Source organism: Myxocyprinus asiaticus, chromosome 13 (assembly GCF_019703515.2).
Source record: "Myxocyprinus asiaticus isolate MX2 ecotype Aquarium Trade chromosome 13, UBuf_Myxa_2, whole genome shotgun sequence".
NCBI lineage: Eukaryota > Metazoa > Chordata > Actinopteri > Cypriniformes > Catostomidae > Myxocyprinus > Myxocyprinus asiaticus.
The window spans coordinates 35109550-35134595 of NC_059356.1; the positions used below are offsets into that span (position 1 = coordinate 35109550).

A 25046-nucleotide genomic window follows, 5' to 3' on the forward strand; every position below is an offset into this window, starting at 1 on the left:
GAGCCAACGCAAAAAGAAAAAAGAAACTAAAATGACGCCCAGCTTCCTCAAAAGCCAGTGTATGTTCAGTGAGTCGACCCACTCACATGAGAAACACCCAATGGTTTACTCACCCATTGATTCAATAAAAGACATTGCCTGATTTGGAATTGTAAATTGTACTTTGCGACCGTCTTTCGTTTCTATTCTCAGTTTGGCCGGAAACATCAGAGCAAAAGTGATCTTTCGCTGATGTAAGAGTTTCTTACATTCCTTGAACCGATCACGTTTCTCTCGTCAAACTCGCAAAGTCGGGGAACAAGAAAATATTATGTGTTCTTCCAAGAAAGCTTCCCTTTGCTCCTCGCCTGGCGCAACACAAGATCTTTATCGGATGATCTCAGAAATCTGGCCAGAATCGATCGGGGCCTGTCTCCCTCAGCAAATCTGTGAGCTCGCTCGATTTCCAGCTTGTGGCCTGTTATGTCGAGCAGACTCGGGAAAAGCTCGTCTAGGAATTTCATCATATATCTGCTCTCCTCATGCTCAGGAATTCCGACAATTCGGATGTTATTCCTGCGGCTTCTATTCTCAAGATCTTCAAGCTTTTCAATGAGATGTTCCAAATCAACTTTGGTCACAGGCGGATTAGCGGTTAATTCCCTCTCCGAAGATTCCAGACAATCGATTCGTCTCTCAGCATCAGTCACTCTTGTAACTAACTCAGAGAATTTTATTTCCATTGCCATAATTGATCGACGTATTACAGTGAGATCCTCCAAGTTCAGCAAGAACCTTCGTCATCATCATCGATATGTTGGACAACTGACGCTGGATCACCTCTCCCGCCGTGCCATCCATATCGAGTCGCCGGTCTGTAGGCCTGTTGAGGTTTTCATCCTGAACACGTAAGTGTCTTTTAATGTCTCCAGAGCCTGAGGATTTTGACTTCTTTGCCATGTTTTGCCTCAAAGAGCAAATGTGTAACTAGGTGTATCAAATTTCACCAGATTATAACATGAAAATAATTAAAAAATTTAGCAAAGTGCGCAGAGCTCGTCGCTCCCACGTCTGCTTCTTGTATGGCGTCACGTGACCTCCAATGTTCCAATTCTTAAGTAATATTCCATGTTTAATACAGGTTAAGCTCAATGGACAGCATTTGTGGCATAATATTGATTTTCACAAAAAATAATTTTGACATGCCCCTACTTTTCTTTTTAAAACATCTGGGTTACAGTGAGACACTTACAATGGAAGTGAATGGGAGCCAGTTTTTGAACATGAAAATACTCACTTTTTCAAAAGTATAGACACAAGACATAAACAATATGCATGTAAACATGATTTTAGTGTGATAAAGTCACTTACTAATCTTTTCTGTGTAAATGATGTAATGTCATCAAACCCTAAAAACCTAAAACAACTTGAAAAATGACAATTTAAACAAATGAACAGCTCAAATAATTCATGAATTTTAACAGAATAATTTATATAAATGCTTTTATAAAAATATAAGCTTCAAATTTCTGCCTTTAAACCCTCCAAAAAAATTGGCCCCATTCACTTACATTGTAAGTTCCTCACTGTATCTTTAATGTTTTCCTTTTTTTTTTAAGAAAAGGAGGGGGAGTCAAAATAAATTTTTGTGGTAATCAACATTATGCCATGAATGCTTTCAATTGAGCTTAACTTGTACTGAACCCGGAATATTCTTTTAAGATTAGTTAACAACATTAGTTAACATAAACTAACAATGTACAATACTTTTACAGCATTTATTAATCTTAATGTGTTTTCAACATATACAGTACCAATAAATTCTTAAGATCAAAAGTTGTATTTGTCAACATTAGTCAATGCACTATGAACTAACATTAACTAACAACGGACAATTGCATTTTTATTAACTTACACTAACAAAGATGAATAAATATGGTAAAAAATATATTTGTTAATTGTTTGTTCATGATAACTAATGTTAAAAAAATGGAAACTTATTGTAAAGTGTTATGATTGTTAACAATGAATTATAATGTGTAAATAAACTGTCATAAAAATAAAAGATGCCTAAATTCCACAGGCCTTTGTTAGGAACACTGCATGCTCAACGTAGCAGATCAGCACAGGGCCATTTCAAAGGCAGCCACAGCCTTGGGCCTGGACATCAAAAGCTCTCTGATCAAACCTCACTTCCTGAATAACCATTAACTATGGAAATGGATGAGAAAAAAAATGTTGATCAGATTCAGCCCCGGGTCGGCAAGATCGGCACTTAATTTTAAAAAAACAAAGTCAGAAATGATGAGAGGCTAGTTTAGAATTAAACCATCTGTGAGAACATCGTTCGACAGTGCTGTTGGGTAACACAACAGGTCATAGTCACGGTCAGAGTTATTGTTACATAGTAACAGGCCAAGCTGCTTTCAACTTTTTTGAACCATCAAAGTCGTCATTTTGTAAGCAAGAATAAATGTGTGAGCTTTTTTATATATAAATTGAGCAGTCAGTAGTATAACTGGCTGACAAATTGTTTTTTAAAAACATTGGCAAGTAAAGTAAAATGTGTGATTCTCTTGACTATTTTAACCTTTGAACCACAAGATGAATTCAATATCCATAAATATAAACCTTTTTTTGTGTTAACATGATTGGTACACCAGCAGTTGTGATGTGAATTGTGTACAGTAGCTTTATCCTGATTATTTTGATGATTATTTGGTGTTAAAGTCAACAGCCCATTTTACTGTGATCTGGCATATTCCTTGTTGATGGGACTTGATTGTATCCATTGGGAATTGATTGGATTATGAAAAGTGGGCATTACATATCGCAATGGGGTCATGTGGTTGGTGGAGAGCTTGAAAAGAAAGAGGGATTTGTGATGTCAGCAGAAAAGCATAGTAGTTTCAAAGGCAGAGCAAGTTACAACATTTTTATAAAAGATTATAAATATGAAGAGATTTTTAATGTGCAGCAATGAATCGTGCACAATAAGAGCAGGAACAAGTGGTCAGAAAGTTAATAGGGTAAATTTTGATTTTATGTTCACTTTAAAAACAATTGAATTTTTTAGACTTATTTTAGCCTTTTTTTGGTGTGGAATCCAGATAATAGACAAAGATTAGTAAATGATGGGGGGGTGGGGGGGTGGGGGATGGAGGGATGGGGAACGTGATCAGCCAGCCAGATTCAAACCTGCATTACCCACATAAGCACCACACCTCAATGTGTCAGAGTATGTGTGCTAACTACAAACTCTTACATAAAACAGAGTTTTGACTTGCTAAACACTGGGCCATTTAGTCCAGTACCCTGATGAAAGTGTCAGTGTTATTCTGAAGTGTGGGTAGCGTGTTCTCTTACCCTATTAAATTGCGACCAGGTCATGGTCATGTTGCGGTATTCCTCAGGGTTGACGCTGGAGCTGCTGAAGGCTTTCTGAGCGAGGAAGACCAGATTCTCCTCAGACAGACCTCGATTTGACTGCACCTCTGCCTTGTACTTCATATTCAGAGCCTCGCACAACTGCGGCCATAACACCTTGTCAGGAACTATGAAGGGCACTCGTCCCTGGGAGTGGACATGACAATTAGGACCCAATTCAAAAACTCTCCATTAACATTTGTCATTTGGAATGTGTATCTCATCAGGCGTGCTTCTAAGTCAGACTATTGAACCTTGTGTCACAATTAAATGTTTATGAGGTTTTTTTTCAAAGGGGTAAACGACATTATAGATTATGATTTGGTATGAAATACTAACTTTCAGGCCTAAAAATGTCCTCCCCAAGTCCAAAAGTAGCATGTATTGAAACCAAGCTGCCAAAGTGACTCGTACTAAAACTCTCTGACTTTGTGAAATCCCACGGATGAATGCATCAACACATGAGCGTCCATATTTATACGAAAATGATGCCTATTGGGAGTTCAAAAACTCTGCCCATCCAGTTACAGTGAGGCAATAAAGAGAAAGCAGGATAGATACTACTATTTCTAAACACCAGAAGAACTAAAAAAAAGTAAAAGTTGAATATCGTCAAAGCTTGTGATGTTGCTGACTTTGTGCAGCACCTTCCACTCTGCATATCCTTCTGAAGAATCCTGATGTTACTGTAGAAACAAGTCGCTAAAGTTTATTTTTACAAGGTTCTTAATAATTTCAGACTGTCTTAAAAGTTTTAAAACTTCTAACATTATAAGCGGAGCTCAGAGGGTAAAAATAATAATAAAAAATGTAATATATGATTTCTTTTAAGAAAGGAACAGGAGGATTTCACGAGAATTTAGAGTGATACTTTACATCAGCTCTGTCAATGACTCTGCTACCTGTCACATCCTGCTTGAAGAACCAAAGCATGTAAAATGTTCTGCATACATGCCACTCATTGCTGCCCTGAAGAAAACTCACTTAACCAATGTATTAATGACTCTGATCTGATCTGATCTTTGGCATCATTTAAGGAGAATAAAGGTAGAGTATGTACATTAAAAGAAACATGAGTCATATGCCACAAGCCATCCAATCAGCACCCACTTTATGGAACATAATAGCTTCATTTGTTTGTTGTGGGGAGTTTGAGATGTCCCGGTGAGTGAGCAGAAATGAAATGATGCATGGTCTGGAGAATGAATCTTGTGTGTTTTCAAAGGGCAGATCAAGGTTTTACAGAGGTTAAAGAATCATTATTTATCGGCACATGATCAAGGCCAGTAGAATGTTTTTATGCAATTTACACATGATGTCGCCATAAAACGGCACAATTAACTTATTACACGGAGAGTCCCTTTGGAGCAACCTGGGGTTAAAGGAATGTTCCGAGTTCAGTACAAGTAAAGCTCAGTTAACAGCATTTGTTGCATAATGTTGATTACCACAAAAGATAATTTTGTCTCGTCCCTCCTTTTCTTTAAAAAAAGCAATAATGGAGGTTACAGTGAGGCACTTACAATGAAAGTGAATGTGGCCAATTTTTGGAGGGTTTAAACACAGAAATGTGAAGCTTTTAATTTTATAAAAGCACTTACATTAATTCTTCTGTTTAAACTCATGTATTATTTGAGCTGTAAAGTAGTTTAAATTGTAATTTTTACAGTCATTTTAGGGTTTGTTGACATTACATAGTCATGGTAACGAAGTTGTAAAATTGGCTATAACTTTACACAGAAATGGTTAGTAGGCGATTTTATCACACTAAAATCATGTTTACACACATATTGTTTACATCTTATGGCTATACTTTTATACTTTTAAAAAGTGAGTATTTTAACTTTCAAAAATCTGCCCCATTCACTTCCATTGTAAGTGCCTAACAGTAACCCAGATTATTCCTTTTTTAAAAGAAAAGGAGGAATGAGTCGAAATTAATTTTTGTGGTAATCAACATTATGCCATGAATGCTGTCGATTGAGCTTAACTTGTATTAAACCCGGAACATTCCTTTAAGTGCCTTGCTCAAGTGCACAATGGTGATAGATCATGGCTCACACATTGCAGGGATTAAACCAGCAACCTCCAGTTTTCCCACCCTGAGACACCAATAAAATCAAAATTGGAGTTTTATTACTTTTATTCCATGTCTATTAGCTTTGAAGCCATCTATATGCTAGTATACTCCTGAAAGTTAACAAAATTAACTTTTATACAAGCATTAAAAATGATCCCTCTTTCTCTTATGGGAAAATGGACCAATAATGTTGATGGCTCATCTTGCACTACACAGTTTTATCCAATCAAATGCTCTCTAGAATGAGAATGTCCCTCCCCCCTACCTTTTTTAAAAGAATGTATGTCAACAACAACAGAAAACAGAAAACAGAAGAGTCTTTAACCACTACACCACACCACCCACCCACCCAAGATGCACTGATGTTATCTGTTACTAACCGGTTCAGCGAAAGCGTTGTCCCACAGAACGGTGGCTGTGGCGTTGTTATCTTGACTTCCATGGACAATTACCACCACCGGCAAAGAGAGAGTCTGGAAAAAAGGTGTGGAAAGAAAAAAAGGGATAAACTAAGTTGTATTTGACTTGTTATATAAAATTATTATTATTTTTATAATATACAGTAAATATAATAACTATAATGGTTCGTTTTGTACTGGCAAATTTACCAAAACATTCCTATGAATGAATGGAATGAACTTAAAAACAACATTAGTCACATGAAATGTAAACTCTACACTGTACTGTGCTAGATCACTGAGCGTTGTATGTGAATGTGTTCACAATTATGGAATTTCAAGGGCATTAGGGACAATATGAAAACTGGGTGGAACCCAGAGGACACACTAAGGCATGGATCTTTTTAAAGTACTTTTTTGAACCAATGTAGAGTAAGTAACAATGATTGCTTTCCCCTTCTATGTGATTTTAAATAGATGTAGTTTATTGTACGTTTAATGGTAAGTAGCTCATAACCACAATACTTCTGAATCTCACCTTAACCTGAAATACCAGCTCATTCCCCCCAACGCTAAACTGTGACTCAAACAAAATGGTGAATTTCTCCTCTGTAACAGACTCTGCTCCTCGACGGTCCGAGCGTCTGATTCGCTTCAAAGACTACATAACAAATGATAAGGAGAGAGAAAGAGAAACAGCGAAAAATAGACTTTAATGTAAGCAGTTCAATTTGTTCTCTGCATTTAAGATTATTTCACTGGGTTTGTTGCATATACAGTACAGTGGCCCCAAAAAGTATTTGGGCACTTAAACCACACTTAAAATTGTCGACATGTCATTGCATTGGATAACAAAAAAATAAAAATAAACAAAAACTGAAGAAAGATGGCACAGTCTCTAAAGATCGCAACCTTTAATGTTGGCAACACTGCACTCACCATGTTTCTAAAGTGTGCACTCAAGGTGCCTGTGGTCTGATGGTACTCCATCACACAGTTGTTATTCAAGATCTCTCCACTGCTATCACTGTAAGACAGACACAGAGACATTATTATTTTATAGCCAGAAAGATGTAGATGTCTCATGGCAATAAGCATCTTAACTATGTTCAGAGCAATGTGTGCACAGAGGGTATTTGGACACTTAAAGGTGCTGTAAGCGATTTTAGCCATTCTGGAACTTCCACCAGAATATCAGCTGAATTAGCCACACCCCCTCTTTCCAAAACCCTGCAACCAAAGACACGTGCACACACAAAGACATACTTGTAGACCATTGTATTAGAGTTGATGAAAGGCGGGGGTGCATTTCGCCATCCCACAATGAGTGTTTCGTGGGAGCAGGTTACCAGTACCAGCACTTATACAAGCATATATGGGATGTCCTGTGAGTGCGCACAATGATTTACAGGCAGAAAGTCTTCTGATTGACTAAACAAACAATCTCTTTCGCCCAAGAGCCTTGGGCTGTTACAAAGACAGGTGTGATGTTTCTGAAAGGTAATGAGGACATTTTTATGCATGTAATTTACTAATATATATATATTTTAAATCACTTTAATGCCCCTTTAAAAATGTTTGAATGTCATTGCATTGGATTATGCAATATCAAACCAGGTGGCATCTGCAAACAAATGATGCTAGATCTTTTCTCATAACTAAATGCACTTTTTTTAAAATAAATTTTTGCAATTACTTTAAATCAGGTGGTCTCAGTATCATTTTTATTGTATGTACAGTATGAAGGCAGTTCCCTTCGAGCTACTACAGAGTAACTACAAGCGTAGTTCATCACATTAAATATGGAAGTGTTCCACTAACATCTGACAACCAGAAAGTGTCTTAATTTTGATCAGTTTATCTATTGTTTTACGAACATAAACACATGTACAAACTTATTTTTGTGAAAAAGTGTGCATGTGCTATTTCTCTTGTAGATAGATTCCACATGGTTTGATATTTTGTTATGTAATACAATGACATGCATACACTTTAAAGTGTGGCTCAAATGTCCAACTACTTTTTGGGGCCGCTGTATATGTGTGTCTATATGAGTAAATGTGTATAAGATGGCAGATCAAGGGTGGCGCCTGTTTAGTGCTTTAAGAAACATTCTCTGGGTCCTGTTTGCAGCTCCAGGTTTATTAATCTAATTCACAATAATTCATCAACAACACCCAGAGGAGTTACTAAATACAATGGCTACATTCACACCGCAGTGTGACCCAAATCTTAATTTCTTCTCAAATCTGATTTTTTTTGTAAGGTTCTTCACATGGCATTTTAAATGTAGCCCATATCAAATACTGGTCTGAACAGCTGACGCTCATTAACTGACCTGAGCATGCATATTAAACTCTGGCATTGTCATGGTTTTATATGTTTTTGTTCATGTTTTGTGTTAATGCCTTTTATTTTGGAAGTTTAGTTCCTGTTTTATAGTCATGTGTTCCATGTCATGTTATTTCCTGTTTCCCTGCCATGTCATGTGATTCCCTGTTTCATGTCATGTGGTCCCCTGGTCATGTGATTTCATGTTTCCCTCCATGTTCATGTGTCTTGCTTTCATTGGTTTATTGTCTTGTTACCTTGTTGTCAGTTCTGTCTTGTCATTGGTTATCATTGTCATGTTTCTCCCTTGTCCATGTATTTAAGCCCCATGTTTGCCATTGTCCATTGTCAGGTATTGTGTTTATGTAACGTTGTTTGGAAGCCAAGCCAAGCCAAGCCAAGCCAAGCCAAGCCAAGCCAAGCCAAGCCAAGCCAAGTCCATGTTTATGTTTTGTAGTCACGTTTTTGGTTTTCACGCTTCATGTAAATAAACTGCACCTGGGTTCTTCACTTCATCATCTGCCTGTCATTGCCAATCATTACAGGCATGTTAAACGTTATAATATGAATAATCTATTAAACTGTATTAAAAATGTTAAATTTAAAAATGTAAATGTAGAGCACTTTCATAAATCTATCTCTGCATCTTTTCATGCGCATATTTCACTATGTGTAGTCCAAACGAATCGCTGAACCCAACTGTTGAGCCATTAATTTAATTTTATTTCCTTAAAAAATAAATGAATGCATTAACTAGAAAAGATATCACTCCAAGTTAAAAGTTTTAAACCATAACACGCCTGTATATGCTAGAAATCAAGTGCACAAATGATGAATGTTGAGTTAGATTGATGAAACAAAATCACATTAAATCTGACCTGGCTGTTCACACTGAAGGAACATTGGAAAAAATCTGATACTTATCCAATTTATTTCCAAATACAAAAGTGGCCCAGATATGATTTGAAAATGTCAGATTTAAAGTGCTTTTGGCTGTTCACATGGTCATTCAATTAACATATCTGTGTCATGTGAGTGAAAAAATCAGATATAGGCCACATTCAGCTGTAGTGTGAATGTAGTCAAGGTGTGAATTTGGTGTGTGTGTTGATTCTACTCACTTTCTGGTGTTCTCGTTCTTGAGCAGGGATTTGGCCTGCTGTTCACTTATGATGGTGGCTTTGACCTGTGGCGGGTTCATGTGCACATTGAGTTTCCCGCCCACCAGCAAACGCACAGTCGCCGCAAATTTAGTTTGCGTTTTCAGCACCTGAGGAGGCTGCTTTTCGATGATGAAGGTACTGCAGAGAAAACACACACAAATACACCAATAAACACATTCACTTGCATTAAACATACTGAATGTAGGATTCAGATTTAAACTTGTGTCACCCATATGAGCACTATGGCTCAATGTGTGCACTGACCACTAAGCCATGGCTCTGACCACATACTGTATGCATTTCTAACCTTGCTATATTTCAGGGACACATTGGTTAAAAAACAGCTGCTTAAACCCTTCGGGTATGTTTTAAAGTAGCATACTGGTTCATAAATAAAGGCAAACATCACTATTATTATTGCTATTACCAAGAGTTACAGATTTGAACAAAACCCTTACAGAGTATTAAAATTTGGCTCACGATACTTCCTAAACTGTTTGTGCTCTGGAAATGAAAGATACCGCATATATTGTGCTGCTTGTTGGGGAGAGGTGCACTATCACTTTGTTGTGATTGCATTTAGGTGATCAGGCTTACATTTTTGGCCTGGCGCACAGTAAAACAGAGACAAGACCCCATAGACTTACACTAAAGGAGAGACCTCATTGAAGGAGGGGCCACTTCTAACTTAGGTCACTAAGTGACCACCAAGCAACCACACAGAACATAGCAACGGCCTGGCAACCATTAACAACACACGAGTATAGTGGCAGGGACTTTTGCACAGCCAAGCACCAGTCTTTTTTTTCTTCAAAATATTTTACAAATCTATTCCATTTTAATTCTAAAAATGAATAAATAAATAAAAATTACAAGTAGGGTTAGTGTTTTGATTAATGTTAGTGTGTCATAATCAGAGTTAGATCAAAATCATCAGAAGTCTATGGTGTGTCTCCATTTATATAGCTGGTAAAAATACACCCACAGAGCCACAATCACACTTCTAAGCATGGTGGAAATCTATTCAGACACTGATGGTCATTAAAAGCAGCACAGCTCCCATTAAGCTCAGTGTTTTATAGACTACATGGCCTGAGGCACTAAACCCACAATAAGCACACACGCACACACACACACAAATGAAACCCCACATTGATCCCCTGTGGTAGGTGCATGATGTATGAGCTGATATGAAGAAGAGACTGAAGGAGATCAGAAGTTTGTAGACATTCCTCAGTGAAGCACTGATGAGATGACTGAATCTGCATTTGTTCTCATTACTCACACATTCACACAAGCACATGCAGGGTGAGTAATACATTAATACTCATTTACTTGCCACTGAGATGCTTATCTTTTGAATTCATGGTGTGAGAATGTGCAATGTGAAATTATAGGGGTAGTTGAAATTCTGCCATCATTCGCTCACCCTCATATCATTCCAAACATACAGGTCTTTCATTCTTCCATTGATCACAAAAGAAGTTGTTAGGCAGTATGTTAGCTTCAGTCACCATTCACTTTCATTGTATGGTAAAAAGATGCAATGAAAGCGAATAGCGACTGAGGAATAGTAAACATTCTGCCTTACATCCTCTACCAGGTAAGTTTTTGCTTTTGCAATCAAAACTTCCAGATTACTTATTGAATATATTGTTCTTTACATCTAGACTGTAAAACCTGAAACCTATAGACATTTAAAATTGGGCCAACACTGACCGAGAAAAGACTCATACACACACAGAGACAGCCAACAGGAAGGTAGAGAATGCATATCTTTGAATGTATGGTTGGAATAGTCATCATGACAACCATGATACACTCAAAATAGATCTGCATTGTGAGGTCATCACTGAAGAGTATGGGACTAGAAAGCATAGCACATTCAAACACACGAACACACAAATGTTTCGACTGTGATATGTGCCTTGAACTTTGCAACAAACAAACAAAACAAAAACCAACAACAAAAAGAAACATAATCAATATTCTTAAATGTAGAAGAACCATCTGGATGTGCAAATTAGGTTGTAAAGCTATCTAGCAATTTCTGGAAAATTTCTTCTTAGCAATAAATAGAAAGTATAAAAAAACAAGAAATTATATCAACAAGCATTTTGTAATTTAAAGACTCCCCGAATGCAGTTTTCTTTCTTGCGTTGACATACTTCCTATTGAAACAGAAAGTTTGGATGGTACATATCGAAGGGTTTGTCCCTTTTATTAATTAGCCAATAGTCTTTGGTTTACGTCACAGCCATCATGAACCAAAATCTGCTCCCTGCAATTTGTGGGCAAGTGGTGGTAATAGAAGGAAGTGATGTTCTCATTCTACAAAGTGCAGAACTGCACTATGAGGTTCTCACTGAAATTCTAACAGGGCTTAGAAATGGCACATATAAACACACATGTATCATGTTCATACTGATTGCACGGAGGATATTGGTTGTTTCTCTGCACTTTGTAATTGTGATAAATACTGTTTATGTAATGAGCTTCATGATTGGTTCATTCTGTATGTGACATTTTGTTTTGTGTAAGTTCTTTAGTAAAGAGTTCACTTGAGAGACAAGCGTGTTTGGTGTGTTTCATGACATGGTGTCAGAAGTGTTGTGAGAATTGCTCAGCGAATAGGGTCAACTGCAGTGGAGGACAACACACTCGAAATCAAAAATCATGCTTACACTTTTGCCACCGGAAAGTTTCCCATTTAAGAAGCCAAGCGAATGGCTGCAGTGGAAACAAAGATTTATGTGCTAAAGAACAGCGACCAAATTGTCACTGGAGGATGGCGATGTGCAGGTCAGTGCTCTCATCTACTCAATGCAGAATAAAGGCAAAGAACATATTTAAATAATTTGCATTTGAGGAAGATGATGACCGTGATAACTTTGAAATTCGATGAGCACTTAATTCCCCGAAGGAATGTTATTTACAAATGCGCTTGCTTTCATCAGCGGTGTCAGAGAGAAGGGGAGTCAGTGGAAGCGTTTGTAAGAGGACTTTACGAGCTCGCGGAGTATTGTGATTTTGGAGGAGTAAAAGACAAATTCATCCATGACAGGATGGTCATCGAGCTGAGAGATATATCACTGTCAGAAAAGCTGCAGCTGCAAGGAACATTGACACTTACGAGAGCAATTGAGGAGGCACGTAATTACGAGCTCATTAAGAGTCAAAAGTCCGTTCATGGTGAACCCAATGTAGAGGAGATTAAATTCTCTCAAAGAAACCATGGCAGAGGCCAAAATATACATTCTGATAGATGGAAAACTGGCAATAGAAATGAACGTGAGAGGAGAAAATGCTCTAGATGCAACAAAACACATAACCAGAGAGAATGCTGTCCAGCTAAAAAAGCTGAATGTCGGAAGTGCAAAAAGGTGGGCAAGTTTACTGTGGTGTGCCACACAAAAGCTGTACAGGAAGTAACATCTCATGGAGATGATGGATCAGTAATGTTCTTGGGCTCTGTGGAAAACCAATATATACCAATTCCACCATGGAGACTTAACATTCTGGTGGAAGGCCAAATGCTAAATTTCAAAATCAACTCTAGTGCAGACACTACAGTGATATCTAAGGAAAGTTACAAAAGTCTGAAAAACAAAGTTTCGCTGAGCAAAACAAATGTCATCCTGTTGCAACAAATGGCATGTTGGAATGTATGTGCCAGCTGAAAACAAAAGTAAGCATGAACAAGGAAACATATTGGATGGACGTTTATGTGGTGAGAGGGGCCCATGTTGATAATTTTCTAGGATGCAGTACAACCATTCAAATGGGGCTATTAAAAAGAATGGATGATATCGGAGAGAGTGTGTTTGGCTCCTTGGGACTAATGGCATGCGAACCAGTTAAAATAATGCTCAAAAGCACAGCAGAGCCATATCGCATCCATGTTGCTCAGAGGGTGTCTATCCCATTGTTAACAAAGGTCAGACAGGAACTGGATAGAATGGAGCAACTGGGCATGATTGAGGAGGATTATGAGCCTACTCCCTGGTGTGCCCCAGCAATGGTGCCTGTCACCAAAATGAACAGAGACATTCAAATGTGTCAACCTGAAATGACTGAATGATGCTGTCATACGTGAAAAGTATGTGCTGCCAACCTTGGATGACATCATCTCCAAGTTGCCGCGGGCAACTGTCTTTTCAATGCTGGATGCTGCCAGCGGCTTCTTGCAGATTCCATTAGACGATGCTAGTAAGAGGCTGACTACTTTTATAACCCCCATAATAGATACTGTTTCTGTCGTTTGCCCTGCGACATAACTAGTGCAATAGAGATATTTCAGAAATGAATGGCTGAGCTACTTTTTAATGTCGAGGGAGTATGCTGCAACATGGATGATATTCTAGTCTACACTCGCACTCGCAAGGAACACTCAGTGAAGTGTTGCAGACCATTCAAGCTTCGGGGCTGAAGCTTCAAAAGGAAAAGTGCATCATTGGCCAGAAAATGTCTGCACCATTCGTAAGCTCAGCAAACCACAAAACCAGACAGAGTTAAAAAGGATAACAGGCATGATTAATTGGGGGCCTGGGTAGCTCAGTAGTAAAATACGCTGGCTACCACCCCTGGAGTTTGCTAGCTCGCTAGTTTGAATCCCAGGGCATGCTGAGTGACTCCAGCCGGGTCTCCTAACAACCAAATTGGCCCAGTTGCTAGGGAGGGTACAGTCACATGGGGTAAACTGCTCATGGTCACTATAATGTGGTTTGTTCTCAGTGGGGCACGTGGTGAGTTGAGCGTGGTTGCCGCGGTGGGTGGCGTGAAGCCTCCACGTGCGCTGTGTCTCCGTGGAAATGCGCTCAACAAGCCACGTGATAGGATGCATGGGTTGATGGTCTCAGATGCGGAGGCAACTGGGATTCGTCCTCTGCCACCCGGACTGAGGCAAATCACTACGTGACCACGAGGACTTAAAAAGCACATTGGGAATTGGGCATTCCAAATTGGGAGAAAAAGGGGGAAAATCCCAAAAAAATAAAAAAATAAAAAATAGGCATGATTAATTATCTGTGCCGCTACCTGCCACACAGTGCTACCATACTTCAGCCACCGAATGAGCTGCTCAAAGCTGATGCAGGGTGGAGATGGGACACAAGCCAGGAGAAAGCGTTTGCAAAAGTAAAAGAAATGCTGGTTGCAGCCCCGATCTTGGCATACTATGACGTGGGAAAGCCAACAGTCATCACTGCTGATGCCAGTAGTTATGGGATAGGGGGCCAGTGTTTGGCTTCAGTTTGGACATGTGAGAAACTATCACGGTACCTTTGTGGACTGGAGTCATTTAAGGTACAAACCTTTGGTTCCATTGATAAAACAGAAAAATCTTGATGAGGTCCCCATCCGTTGCCAGCAACTCCTGATAAGGATAATGTGCTTTAACCCAGTGGCTGTGTATACCCCAGGCAAGTCCCTACTTATAGCTGACATGCTGTCCAGACACTCGTTGGCTGATTCAGAGCAGTCAGACCTCGAAGAGGAGGTTGAGGCCTATGTAGCTGGAATAGAGGAACACCGACCCGCTTCACCCCAAAAACTACAGCAAATAGCTCATGCTACCCAAGAGGACAATGAGATGCAAAGTGTGCTTCAATATGGGTGGCAGGGGTGGCCAAAACTTATAAAAGCTGTGGCCATAAATATGCAAACTTTCTTTAGCCAACAGAGGCTCCTGAGTGAATCGAGAGAGCTTCTCCTGCAAGGCCTGAGAATCATGATTCCGGTAAAGATGAGAGGTGAAATACTTGATCGCATTCATGAAGGCCACCAAGGGCTCAGAAAGTGCCGAGAAATGGCTCGCTTATCAGTTTGGTGGCCAGGCATTAGTGCCGATCTGAAAAGCAAATTGAGCCAGTGTCAGACCTGCCAGATTAATAAGCCAACCCAACACAAAGAGCAACTGCTTACCACAGAACTACACCCAGGTCCCTGGAGATATCTTGGGTCAGATCTCAGTGAAATGGATAGCAGACACTACCATGTCGTTGTTGATTATTATTCAAAACTCATTGAAATAGCACACGTGGCTGATATGACAAGCAAAAGAGTGACTGGCAAACTAAAGAGCATGTTTGCACGTTTCGCCATTCCAGATTCTGCTCAGATAACGCACGATAGTTCACTTCTGCTAAGTCCAGGATATTTGCAGTATGGGTTTGTCCATGTGACATCAAGTCCCCAATTCCCTCAATTGAATGGAGAGGCAGAGAGGGCCGTCCAGACGGCAAAGAAAATACTAAAGCAGGATGACCCTTTCTTGGCCCTTCTTGCATACGGGGCCACGCCTATAGCAGTTACAGGCTGCAGCCCATCGCAACTGTTAATGGGTAGACATCTCAGAACAACTGTTCCTACGCTTGAGAGTAATCTGGTCCCTAAATGGCCAGATTTGAAAAGAGTTGTGGCAGATTGCAAAATGAAAGATTCCTACAGGTGCTTCTACAATAGACGTCATGGCACCAGATCCATATCTCCTTTCCGCCTTGGGACATCCAGTATGAGTGAGCTTGATGGTGAAAAGGGTAGGATAACAAAGGGCATACTGAGTCATCAAGCTGATCAACCAAGGTCACCGACTTGGGAGCGTTTCGGAGGAACCGGAAACATCTCTAAGCAGTTCTGGAAACTGCTCAACCTGATCTAAATTCTGGCAAAAGCGCTCAGGGTATGAAGAAGGATCACCTGCGGACACAAGCGAAACCATACCCGAGGCGAGCCAGGAAGTTCATACGCCTACAGTGGTACTCTCCCTCAAAAGCCCCAGAGCAATCTAACACCAAGAACCACGTGCAGTGGACGCGTCATTAGAAAGCCATTGCGGTGCCAGTTAAAACACAATGGTTGAAGGTGAAAACATCAGAAAAAAAGAAGAAGGACCCAAGCCCTTTGGTCTGAACAAAGTATAGAGTTAGTTTTATCTTTTAACTAATGAAGGAAAATATGAAAATTCATAATAGAATGTAAATTATAAGTAACACTTAGTTATAATTATTTCTGATTGGAAGGAAAAAAAGGATTTCTCTGTTTGTTGTCTGAAGATTTGCAGCATAATTTGGGCAGTTATTTGCATTATTCCCCTATTTTGAAAAACAAAAGGAAAGGAACCAAAATTCAAAAGGGAGAGATGTGATAAATACTTTTTATGTTATGAGCTTCATGACTGGTTCATTCTGTATGTGACGTTTTGTTTCGTAGAAGTTCTTTAGTAAAGAGTAACAAGAGTAAGTTGAGAGACAAGTGTGTTCGTGTGTTTCATGACAGTAATCATTGAACCTCTTTTCTCTCACACATACACACACCTGGTTACTAAAGCTGAGATGATGTCTGTAATGGTGCTGTTGAGTTCGGTGAGCAGCTCTTCGATGGGGCCAGGAATGGGCAGCTGTTGTCTCAGATGCTCCGCCCTCCGGATCTGCTGTCGATTCTGCCAAATGGTTTCAGCTAGCTTCTCACACCTGAACACACACACACACATACACACACACACACACAGAAATAATAAACACATATACACTTTATCCCACTTATACTTTGCAACATAACATATCTGTACAAATTCTATCTATCTATCTATCTATCTATCTATCTATCTATCTATCTATCTGTCTGTCTGTCACTGACTTCTACTGTCATCTTATTTTTCTCTTAAAATTCTAATTTTATTCTTATTATTTTACATTCTTTAATTATTTAGCTTTTTATTATATTTGTCCATTTTGCATAATTGACAAATATTTTAATATAAAAAATTTGACATTGAAACAAAAGCATAAAAGAAAAGTCTGCTATCTGTGTTTGTTATGTGTGTGTGTGTGTGTGTGTGTGTGCGTGTGTGATGTAAACGCAAATGCTCTGTGCAAAACCACAACATGCACATGCTTCCCACTGTTTACATAACTCTCTTAGTGTGTGTACCATGACTGTAGTATGTCCAGACCCCCCTCGGGCGGTCCTCCGTTGCCAGCCAGCTGTTGACGTCTCTTCCACTGAATCAGCTCGTCATCAAGAATCACCGTCTGCTGTTTCCGTAGCGATGCCAGTGTCTTCTGGTGTTTCTCTGCCAGGCCCTGAGCACAAACACAGTATTATATAACATTACACATAGACATGAAACATATGTACTGTACTCATGTAAATAATTACAGCCCACTTGACTCCTACTTTTTTTAAAAATGGCCGAAGCACCATGGATAAATGATTATATGTATAATGGAAAGCAGATTTTTGACATTTTGAAATGAAAGAGATCTAAGACTTCACACGCAAAGAAGTTAACCAATCATAACAGATGTAATTTACATTAAGAGGCCTGGTCTATATGTTCATTGTTCACGAGGGTTCACGCGCACAAAGTGACGTCATTGCGGTTGTCGCCTAGCCTTGGCGAGGCTTCGTTTTGCGTAGTAGAGCACATGACAATTTTTTTAACTTTTCGTGCGGGCACTACTGTAAATAATGTTAAAAGGACAATGTTTTTACAGTGAAATTATCTGCTGCAGTTCCTCAGTTTTTCTTGTTTAGGAAGACAAGCAACTTATCACAACCTTTTGTACACTGAATAAAAAGGTCATAACAATACACTAAAGTTTGGTTTCATTAATACAAAACTAAACAGCTCTTGTTATTTTATAGAGTGTACAATTTTTTTTTTATTAAGGTTTGTTTAAATGTAATTGGATTCCATGCAATTATTTCATATATAGGACTTATTATCTAATTACCAGTCTATACAATATAAAACACTAGTATCTGAACTGTGAACCTAAGTGCTTGATGTAGCCTCAGGCAGAGAGTGTAAATAGCCTACTAGTGATTCTTTAGTGTTTTTGTTTTGTTCACCTCTTGCATATAACCAGTGAACATTAACTATTTATTATACCTGGCTATGTAAACGTAAAGTTCAGCAAAGCACTTCTTTTATTTTTAAGGGCCTACAAGTGGAATTTAGGGGGGAAAAAAATAAATGCTACTAAAATATAGGAAATAGCCCTTATGTTACCTCTATGTTATGTAATTTTGTGTGTTTGTTGACGAGTATGTGTACCAGTCTGTATTTCTGCAGGGTGTTGGCCTCTCGGGTCAGCCAGGCCTCTACAGTGGCTCTCTTGCTGAGCAGACTGGGCTCTCTGAGCTGTCTGTCTGCTGGGGGCAACGTAGCCAGACTCGATAACTGAGCTGCACACAACAGAGAGGACAGCTTAGACAACAATTACAAGCTTTGCAAACAAAAAAAAGCAAAAAGAACTTTTATTTTGGCATATTGTTTTATGAAGCAGTCTTACAGAATCAACTCGATGCTAGCTGGCAACTGAACCTTGAATGTTGTTCACAGTACTATAGTGGGCTGTACTGAATATAGCTAGATTGGATATTTTATTTTACAAATCAACTCTAACAGTCACTGACCCCATAGTTTATGGAAGAATAGAAGTTTGAATAGTATTTTATAATTGACTGCCACTAAGCCCCACCTTAAAAGTGTTTCTGACCAATCCTATCTTAGCAATTGTTGCCGTCCGCCATTTCTCTGACAAATGTTTGCTTTTTCCAACAAGAGTCTATGGGAGTAATGTGTGTTTGAACAGTTTTAATCTGAATTATAGAAATTATAAAAAAATATATATATATTTTTTGCTGGGTCACTTGTAATAGTGACACGAGGTACCTAGAGAGGATACACGCAGTGTTTTTTCTTTGTTTTTAAAAAAGTCTTTAAATAAATATTGAGAAGAGTATGCTATTGATTAAACTGTGTCAGCCCACATTCCCTAATGAACATGTATAACATCAGCAAGGACACCTACATTTGCTCTAAGGTAAATTAAAGCTAATTATTTAACATTAATTCATTCAGGCATTAGTAAAGGCGATAGTAAATAAAGTTTTAACAGTATCACCGTGATTGTGTTATGTATAAGACGTTTTTAGCAGTTCTGTTACTTAAACTAATGTTAACAGGTGTGTAATCGCCATCAAATTACACTTCTATTTTCAAGTGACTGTGATAATCATTTGCCTCAAATTTGATTCATAGTCTCCACAGTTTTCAATCAAATTACTGTGTCATTTAACAATTTCTTTTACAGAAAAAAGTTCACATAAGAAAATGATCAGTTCCGTTTTGCTGTAAGCTGAACTGAATAATGAGATACTCAGTTTTGCATGTAAGTGCATGTGCATTATGGTCTGGGTGTACTACTGGTTGTGTGTATGTACATACCCTGTATCCTGAGGCTCTCTTGGTATTGTATAATGAAGTACTCTTGGTTGTGTTGTAGTTTTCTGAGGTCATTCTCTGTGTCCTGAGTCATTATTCGGAGCTCCTCAAACGCCTGATTTATCTGATGGTACTTCTGCGACATGCTGTCCATCAACCCGCCCACCGGTGAGCTTGACTGCAAATCAGAGTCACGGACACATATGAGTGACAACCAACTCTAACACTTTATTAATCATAAGTTGACATGTCACTGTATATGGAGCATATTTCAGTACTTTCAAAATTCCAGAAAAAAAAAAACCCTCTGAATGGGTTATTCACATTTACTTCCTTTAAGCAGAATAATGTAAGCTAATAATGATGGGAAAAAAATTATTGTGAATTTTCCTTCTGGATGTCATTTGGTAATTATGTGTGTATATATATATATATATATATATATATATATATATATATATATATGTTTTTTTTTTTTTTATCTACAGTACTTGTGCATATGTGTATGTGTTAACTAATGAATTGACAACCTGTTGTAAGCTATTGGGGCAAGTACTAATATAAAACTGTTCACAAAGAATGTTCCATGAAAATGCAAGGAACCATGTTTTTATTCAGAGGTTGAGTCCTTAAATAGATGAAAGTACATTATCAGTGAATTATTTCAGGAGATATTTACTTTAGAATTTCACTTACCAAAGCGTTTTATTTTTTATTTTTATTTTTATTTTTTTATTTAACTATTAAGATAAAGAAAGTTTGGGGTGGGTAGATATTTTTAATACAACCTCATCACAGGTCCTGGCACTTTAATCCCACAAACCGAAGTTCCAACATGTGCTGTAGTCTTTATCGTCTCTGTCCCATTGTGTTTGAACAACATACAGAAAGGTGAGGATATTCCTGTGCACCCACACGAGACTAAGTGCATATGAATGAATGTTTAAACAAACAAAATATTGTTTGTGTAGTGCACACATTGCATGTGAACATAAATATAATGTATTTGAGTGGGTGTATAGGTGTGTCTATGACAACAGATTATGAGTATGATATATAAATGAATCAAACTATCATTTATCAGTAAGAGCAGGGCATTAAATTCTGTCATTGGATTATTAGTTCTATCAGTATTTTATATTAATTTATTATTTTAAAATGTGTGTAATGTCAATGTCTGATGCTGTCTGATTCATGACCGAAATGTTGTTTTGAACCTGTTCTTTTTAAAGATTTATTCAAGAAGATCCACAACCAAATTGTTGTTTTGTTTTTAACTGGTACTTTTTAAAGATTTATCTAAGCCGATTCATTAAGTGTTGGTAAATTACTCGAGTAAAACAAAAAAGGTGGGTGACATGCGGGAACAATAAACAATTCAACCCTTGATGAACTTTTTATAAATTATTTGAAATCTTAGTGATAAACAGCAGTACTGTAGTTAAGAAAATATGTCAGTACATAAAAGAAGACTTAACATGCACTGTTGATTACTGTTTTTAACCATCTCATTAACAAACCCAGTGCTACTCACATTAGTCGCTTCTCTGACAAGTCTTTGCTCTGTGTATAGAATGTGTTTGATGCATCTCACCAACTCCAATGGACAGCGGTCATACGTGCTCTGAAAACACACACACATACATGTTGGTGCAGCTACCATTATGAGGACTCTCCATAGACATAATGATTTTTATACTGTACGAACTATAGATTCTATCCCCTAACCCAAACCCTACCCCTAAACCTAACCCTCACAAAAAACTTTCTGCATTTTTACATTTTCAATAAAACATCGTTTAGTATGTTTTTTAAGCAATTTAAATTATGGGGACCCTAGAAATGTCCTCATAAACCACATTTATAGCATAATACCCTTGTAATTACCAGTTTGTAACCTAAAAAAAGTCCTCGTAAAGTCCTCGTAAACCACTTAAACCTGCACACACACACACACACACACACACACACACATCTACTGTCTTGTTTTACTCTACCAAACTCAGAATATCCCATAATGAGCATGTGCTCTTAGACACAACATTACTATTACAACAAACTCTTCTTAATCTTACAATGGAATTTGACTTTAGTGAACAGTAGCTAGAAGAGAGGGCATGCCTATAGGAAATAAAAATCACAAATTACATTTTCATGATCATTTTAGTAGTTCATGATAACTGTATAATGTACGCCAGGTATATCTTTGGAATTAATAAATTTAACCGATATAGATAGTATAGTATAGAGTATATTAGTATAGATGTCTGATGGGTTAGTTTGCTTTTACTCTACACAAGAACTCACAAAAAGCAATATCTACTGTAGCTGATGAAATATTTTAGAGCTATAGCTAATTAACATTTAAAAAGTTTTTACAGTTTCATTTTTTATTTTTTTTTTTACTCATTTCTATAACTCTTCCAGGCCTAGAACTTATGCTAGCTGGTCTCATAATGAAAATGTGACTGACTCTATATACATTTTTGCAAAACTTGTTATACGTGTCTTACTATATAACACCTTACTGCATCTGTATTTTTATTGTATACAGTGTATTTTATATTGTGTATATTGTATACTGTATATTGTATTTTATTATGTTTATATTGTGTTATGTGTAAATTAGATGTGTAAATTGTGTTATGTGTAAATTAGATGTTTATTGTAGATTGGTATATGTCTCTTCACTGTCATGACTTCTATGTTGCTTGGTACTGCACCCCAAGACTTTCACCCACTGTTGCACTTGTGTATATATGGCTGAGTGACAATAAAGTGATTTGATTTGATTTGTGTCTCCATGTACAATTCCCTGCAGTTTCCAAGTGAAATGAACACTTGGGGCACTACAACAACTAAATCATTACTTTAATGGCTGATAATGACTTTAGAAATATATGTATTTCTCTCTATTACTCAGACCCTGCTATTTTATGATATTGACGTACTTTGACTCTAATGCATATTTGAAAAACTACACATTATAATGCATGTATTACAGACCCACCTACATATTTATACGTATTCTAGCACTATCGGCTTGTGTGATAGCTCATGTGATAGGGCGGTGATCTCAAGAGTTAGGGACTGCGGTTCAAGACCAGCCATGAACTCAGACTGACACATGACATGACAGTGTCATAGTAGCGAAATGATGTGGTTGCTTCAGTAAATGTGCTTTTTCATTTAGCTTCTGCATTTTAAAACACTTATGGTTAGGTTTAGGCATTGATAAGGTAAGGATGTCTTTTTTAATGTCTCATATATTTTAAAACACTAATTGGTAGGTTTAGGCATCGATTTGGTAAGGATGTCTTTTTTAAACATCTCATTTATAGTATAATATTATATATTAAAACACTATCGGTTAGATTCAGGCAAAAGTATTAGGCTAGAGAGGTATGTTTTAAAAAAAGTCTATCTCAAAATAATCTTAAAAATGCGTCTGAATACAACACCATTTTACTTGCTTTTGGCGCCCCTAGCTGGACATTTTACCGGAAACCTGCAGCCAAACGTGTTATACAGCACGCAAATTTTTAATTGCAAAAATGTCGTCATGTTCACATATATTTAATGAGACCAGGCTCACTATAAACTGAAAATAAAATAAAAATATTCCCTAACATTTCCAGGTTTTCCATGAGTGTGGGAACCCTGGCTTGTGTGTTACCTTTAGCTGTGAAGCATAATGTCCTAATTTGATCTTGAGTAAGAATCCATCCTCTCCTACTTGATGCTCTGCTTTCTTCTCTAGTTCCTGGATCAGACTGTCCAATAAACGCTTGGCTTTAATCTCCTCCTGAGGGTTCTCTAAATCTATCGCATCCCTGTCAGAGCACACACACACAATATATTGTTAATTTAAAAAAAATGACAAAAGGGCAGTTGCAGTTCAAATTCACTCAAGCAAACACTTCACATACCAGAGTTGGCCCTCTATCCACTGGGACAGGTAGTGTCGCACCTCTATGGGGAAGTGTTGCCCATAGAGAGATTGCATCTGGTGAAGAGCATCTCCCTGCAGCTGCTGGGCCTGGATCCATACTGCCATTTTCTCTCTGAGAGAGAGTGAGTAAGAAAGAGAGAGAGTGAGTGAGAAGTCAGCTACAGTAAAAGAGACAGGTAAGAGTGAGAAGAGAGAGAGAGAGAGAGAGAGAGAGAGTGAGAGAGAGACAGGGAGTGTGTTAAAATGGGTGAATCTCAAGAGACCTGTCAAGATGATCATGTCCAGGCCATATTTCACCCCAAAACTATTTTAAGCCTATTACGATTTTTGGCATTGTCATTATTTTCATGACAAGTAAGCACATTTTACCCCTCAAATTCTCATTATCATGAGGTAAAAAAAACTCATTATTGTAATGCAAGAATTATTTTTTATATTATGCATGTTTTAGTATTTACAGTGTATGTATATATATATATATATATATTACATTAAAACCACCTGCCTAATATTGTGTAGGTCTCCCTCGTGCTGCCAAAACAGCGCCAACCTGCATCTCAGAATAGTATTATGTCAAAGCTGATGCACTAACCACTAGGTCACAGCACCAAAGTGTGCAGAATCTTGAGAAAGTCAAAAGTCTTGAGATCACACGGTTAGTGGGAAAACCTCCTGTATTATACACATGATGGAGGGAAGTTTCATTGTGTGAAGCTCCTTGGGTGTTATGTTGTGTCCACTCTTTTAGCTTCTTGTTGATTTTGGAGAAAACACAGACACTTTGTTGGCATTGTGTCTATGTGTGCATGCAAAAAAGAGAGACTTAAGACAAAAGACAACATGAAGAGGAAGGAAATGAATGAGCTTAATTTATTTCTCAATCTCGTGTTCACATGTCAGACAGAAACACACACAAAGACACCCATTCTTACTCATTTATACTCATTTAAAGTACCACAGATGAAAAATGCAAATACAATGCATGTAAAATTAGGAAACTTTATTGAGAAAGACAAAACCGTGCAGCACAGATGAGGAAGTACCTGCTGTGTGTGTGTTAATCTCACTGGATTTGTCTGTCTATATAAGGGATTCTCAACGGATGCCATGGGGCGCTGAATGCAAAATTAGTAGAGAAGTGGCCTAGGTTACAAATGGGGGGCGTTTATCACTCATAATAATCAAATATATTGTCAAGTTTCTCTTTGGATTAAAACGTTTATCTAGACTTGGAGTATATCAGTTGGTTCTCAATTATACGGGTTGGTACGCGTTTTTTACCGCAGTTCATTTGATTTTGAAGTCTAGTGACGCATCTGAAGTATCTGGTTTAGCAGCGTCAAATACACAGGTGGAGACACAATCTCGGCTAATGCACTTGTATGGCTCTGTAGATGGATACGGCTCAATGGACAGTAGGGCTGAAAATATTAGTCAACGTTATCGACAACGTCGACAATAAAAATTGTTGACAAAAATCTTCTCA

At 38.0% G+C, this 25046-nt stretch overlaps 1 protein-coding gene across 5 annotated transcripts in view; it reads right to left on the reverse strand.

The window, feature by feature from the left end:
- The window catches only part of LOC127450492 (signal transducer and activator of transcription 5B-like), a 144107-nt gene that overhangs the window by 15324 nt on the left and 103737 nt on the right, over positions 1-25046 (reverse strand). For 4 of the 5 annotated variants that reach the window (XM_051714663.1, XM_051714660.1, XM_051714659.1 and 1 more), the window contains 12 exons: positions 23538-23672; positions 23285-23441; positions 21143-21232; positions 19612-19786; positions 18436-18566; positions 17307-17458; positions 16691-16846; positions 9336-9515; positions 6823-6910; positions 6422-6544; positions 5866-5958; positions 3346-3552 (listed from right to left, as the gene is read on the reverse strand). In XM_051714663.1, coding sequence (XP_051570623.1) covers positions 3346-3552; positions 5866-5958; positions 6422-6544; positions 6823-6910; positions 9336-9515; positions 16691-16846; positions 17307-17458; positions 18436-18566; positions 19612-19786; positions 21143-21232; positions 23285-23441; positions 23538-23665 — 1680 coding nt within the window. In that variant the 5' untranslated portion in view covers positions 23666-23672. Of the gene's footprint in view, positions 1-3345; positions 3553-5865; positions 5959-6421; positions 6545-6822; positions 6911-9335; positions 9516-16690; positions 16847-17306; positions 17459-18435; positions 18567-19611; positions 19787-21142; positions 21233-23284; positions 23442-23537; positions 23719-25046 lie in introns of all 5 variants that reach the window. The other variant, XM_051714661.1, reaches the window with a different exon arrangement.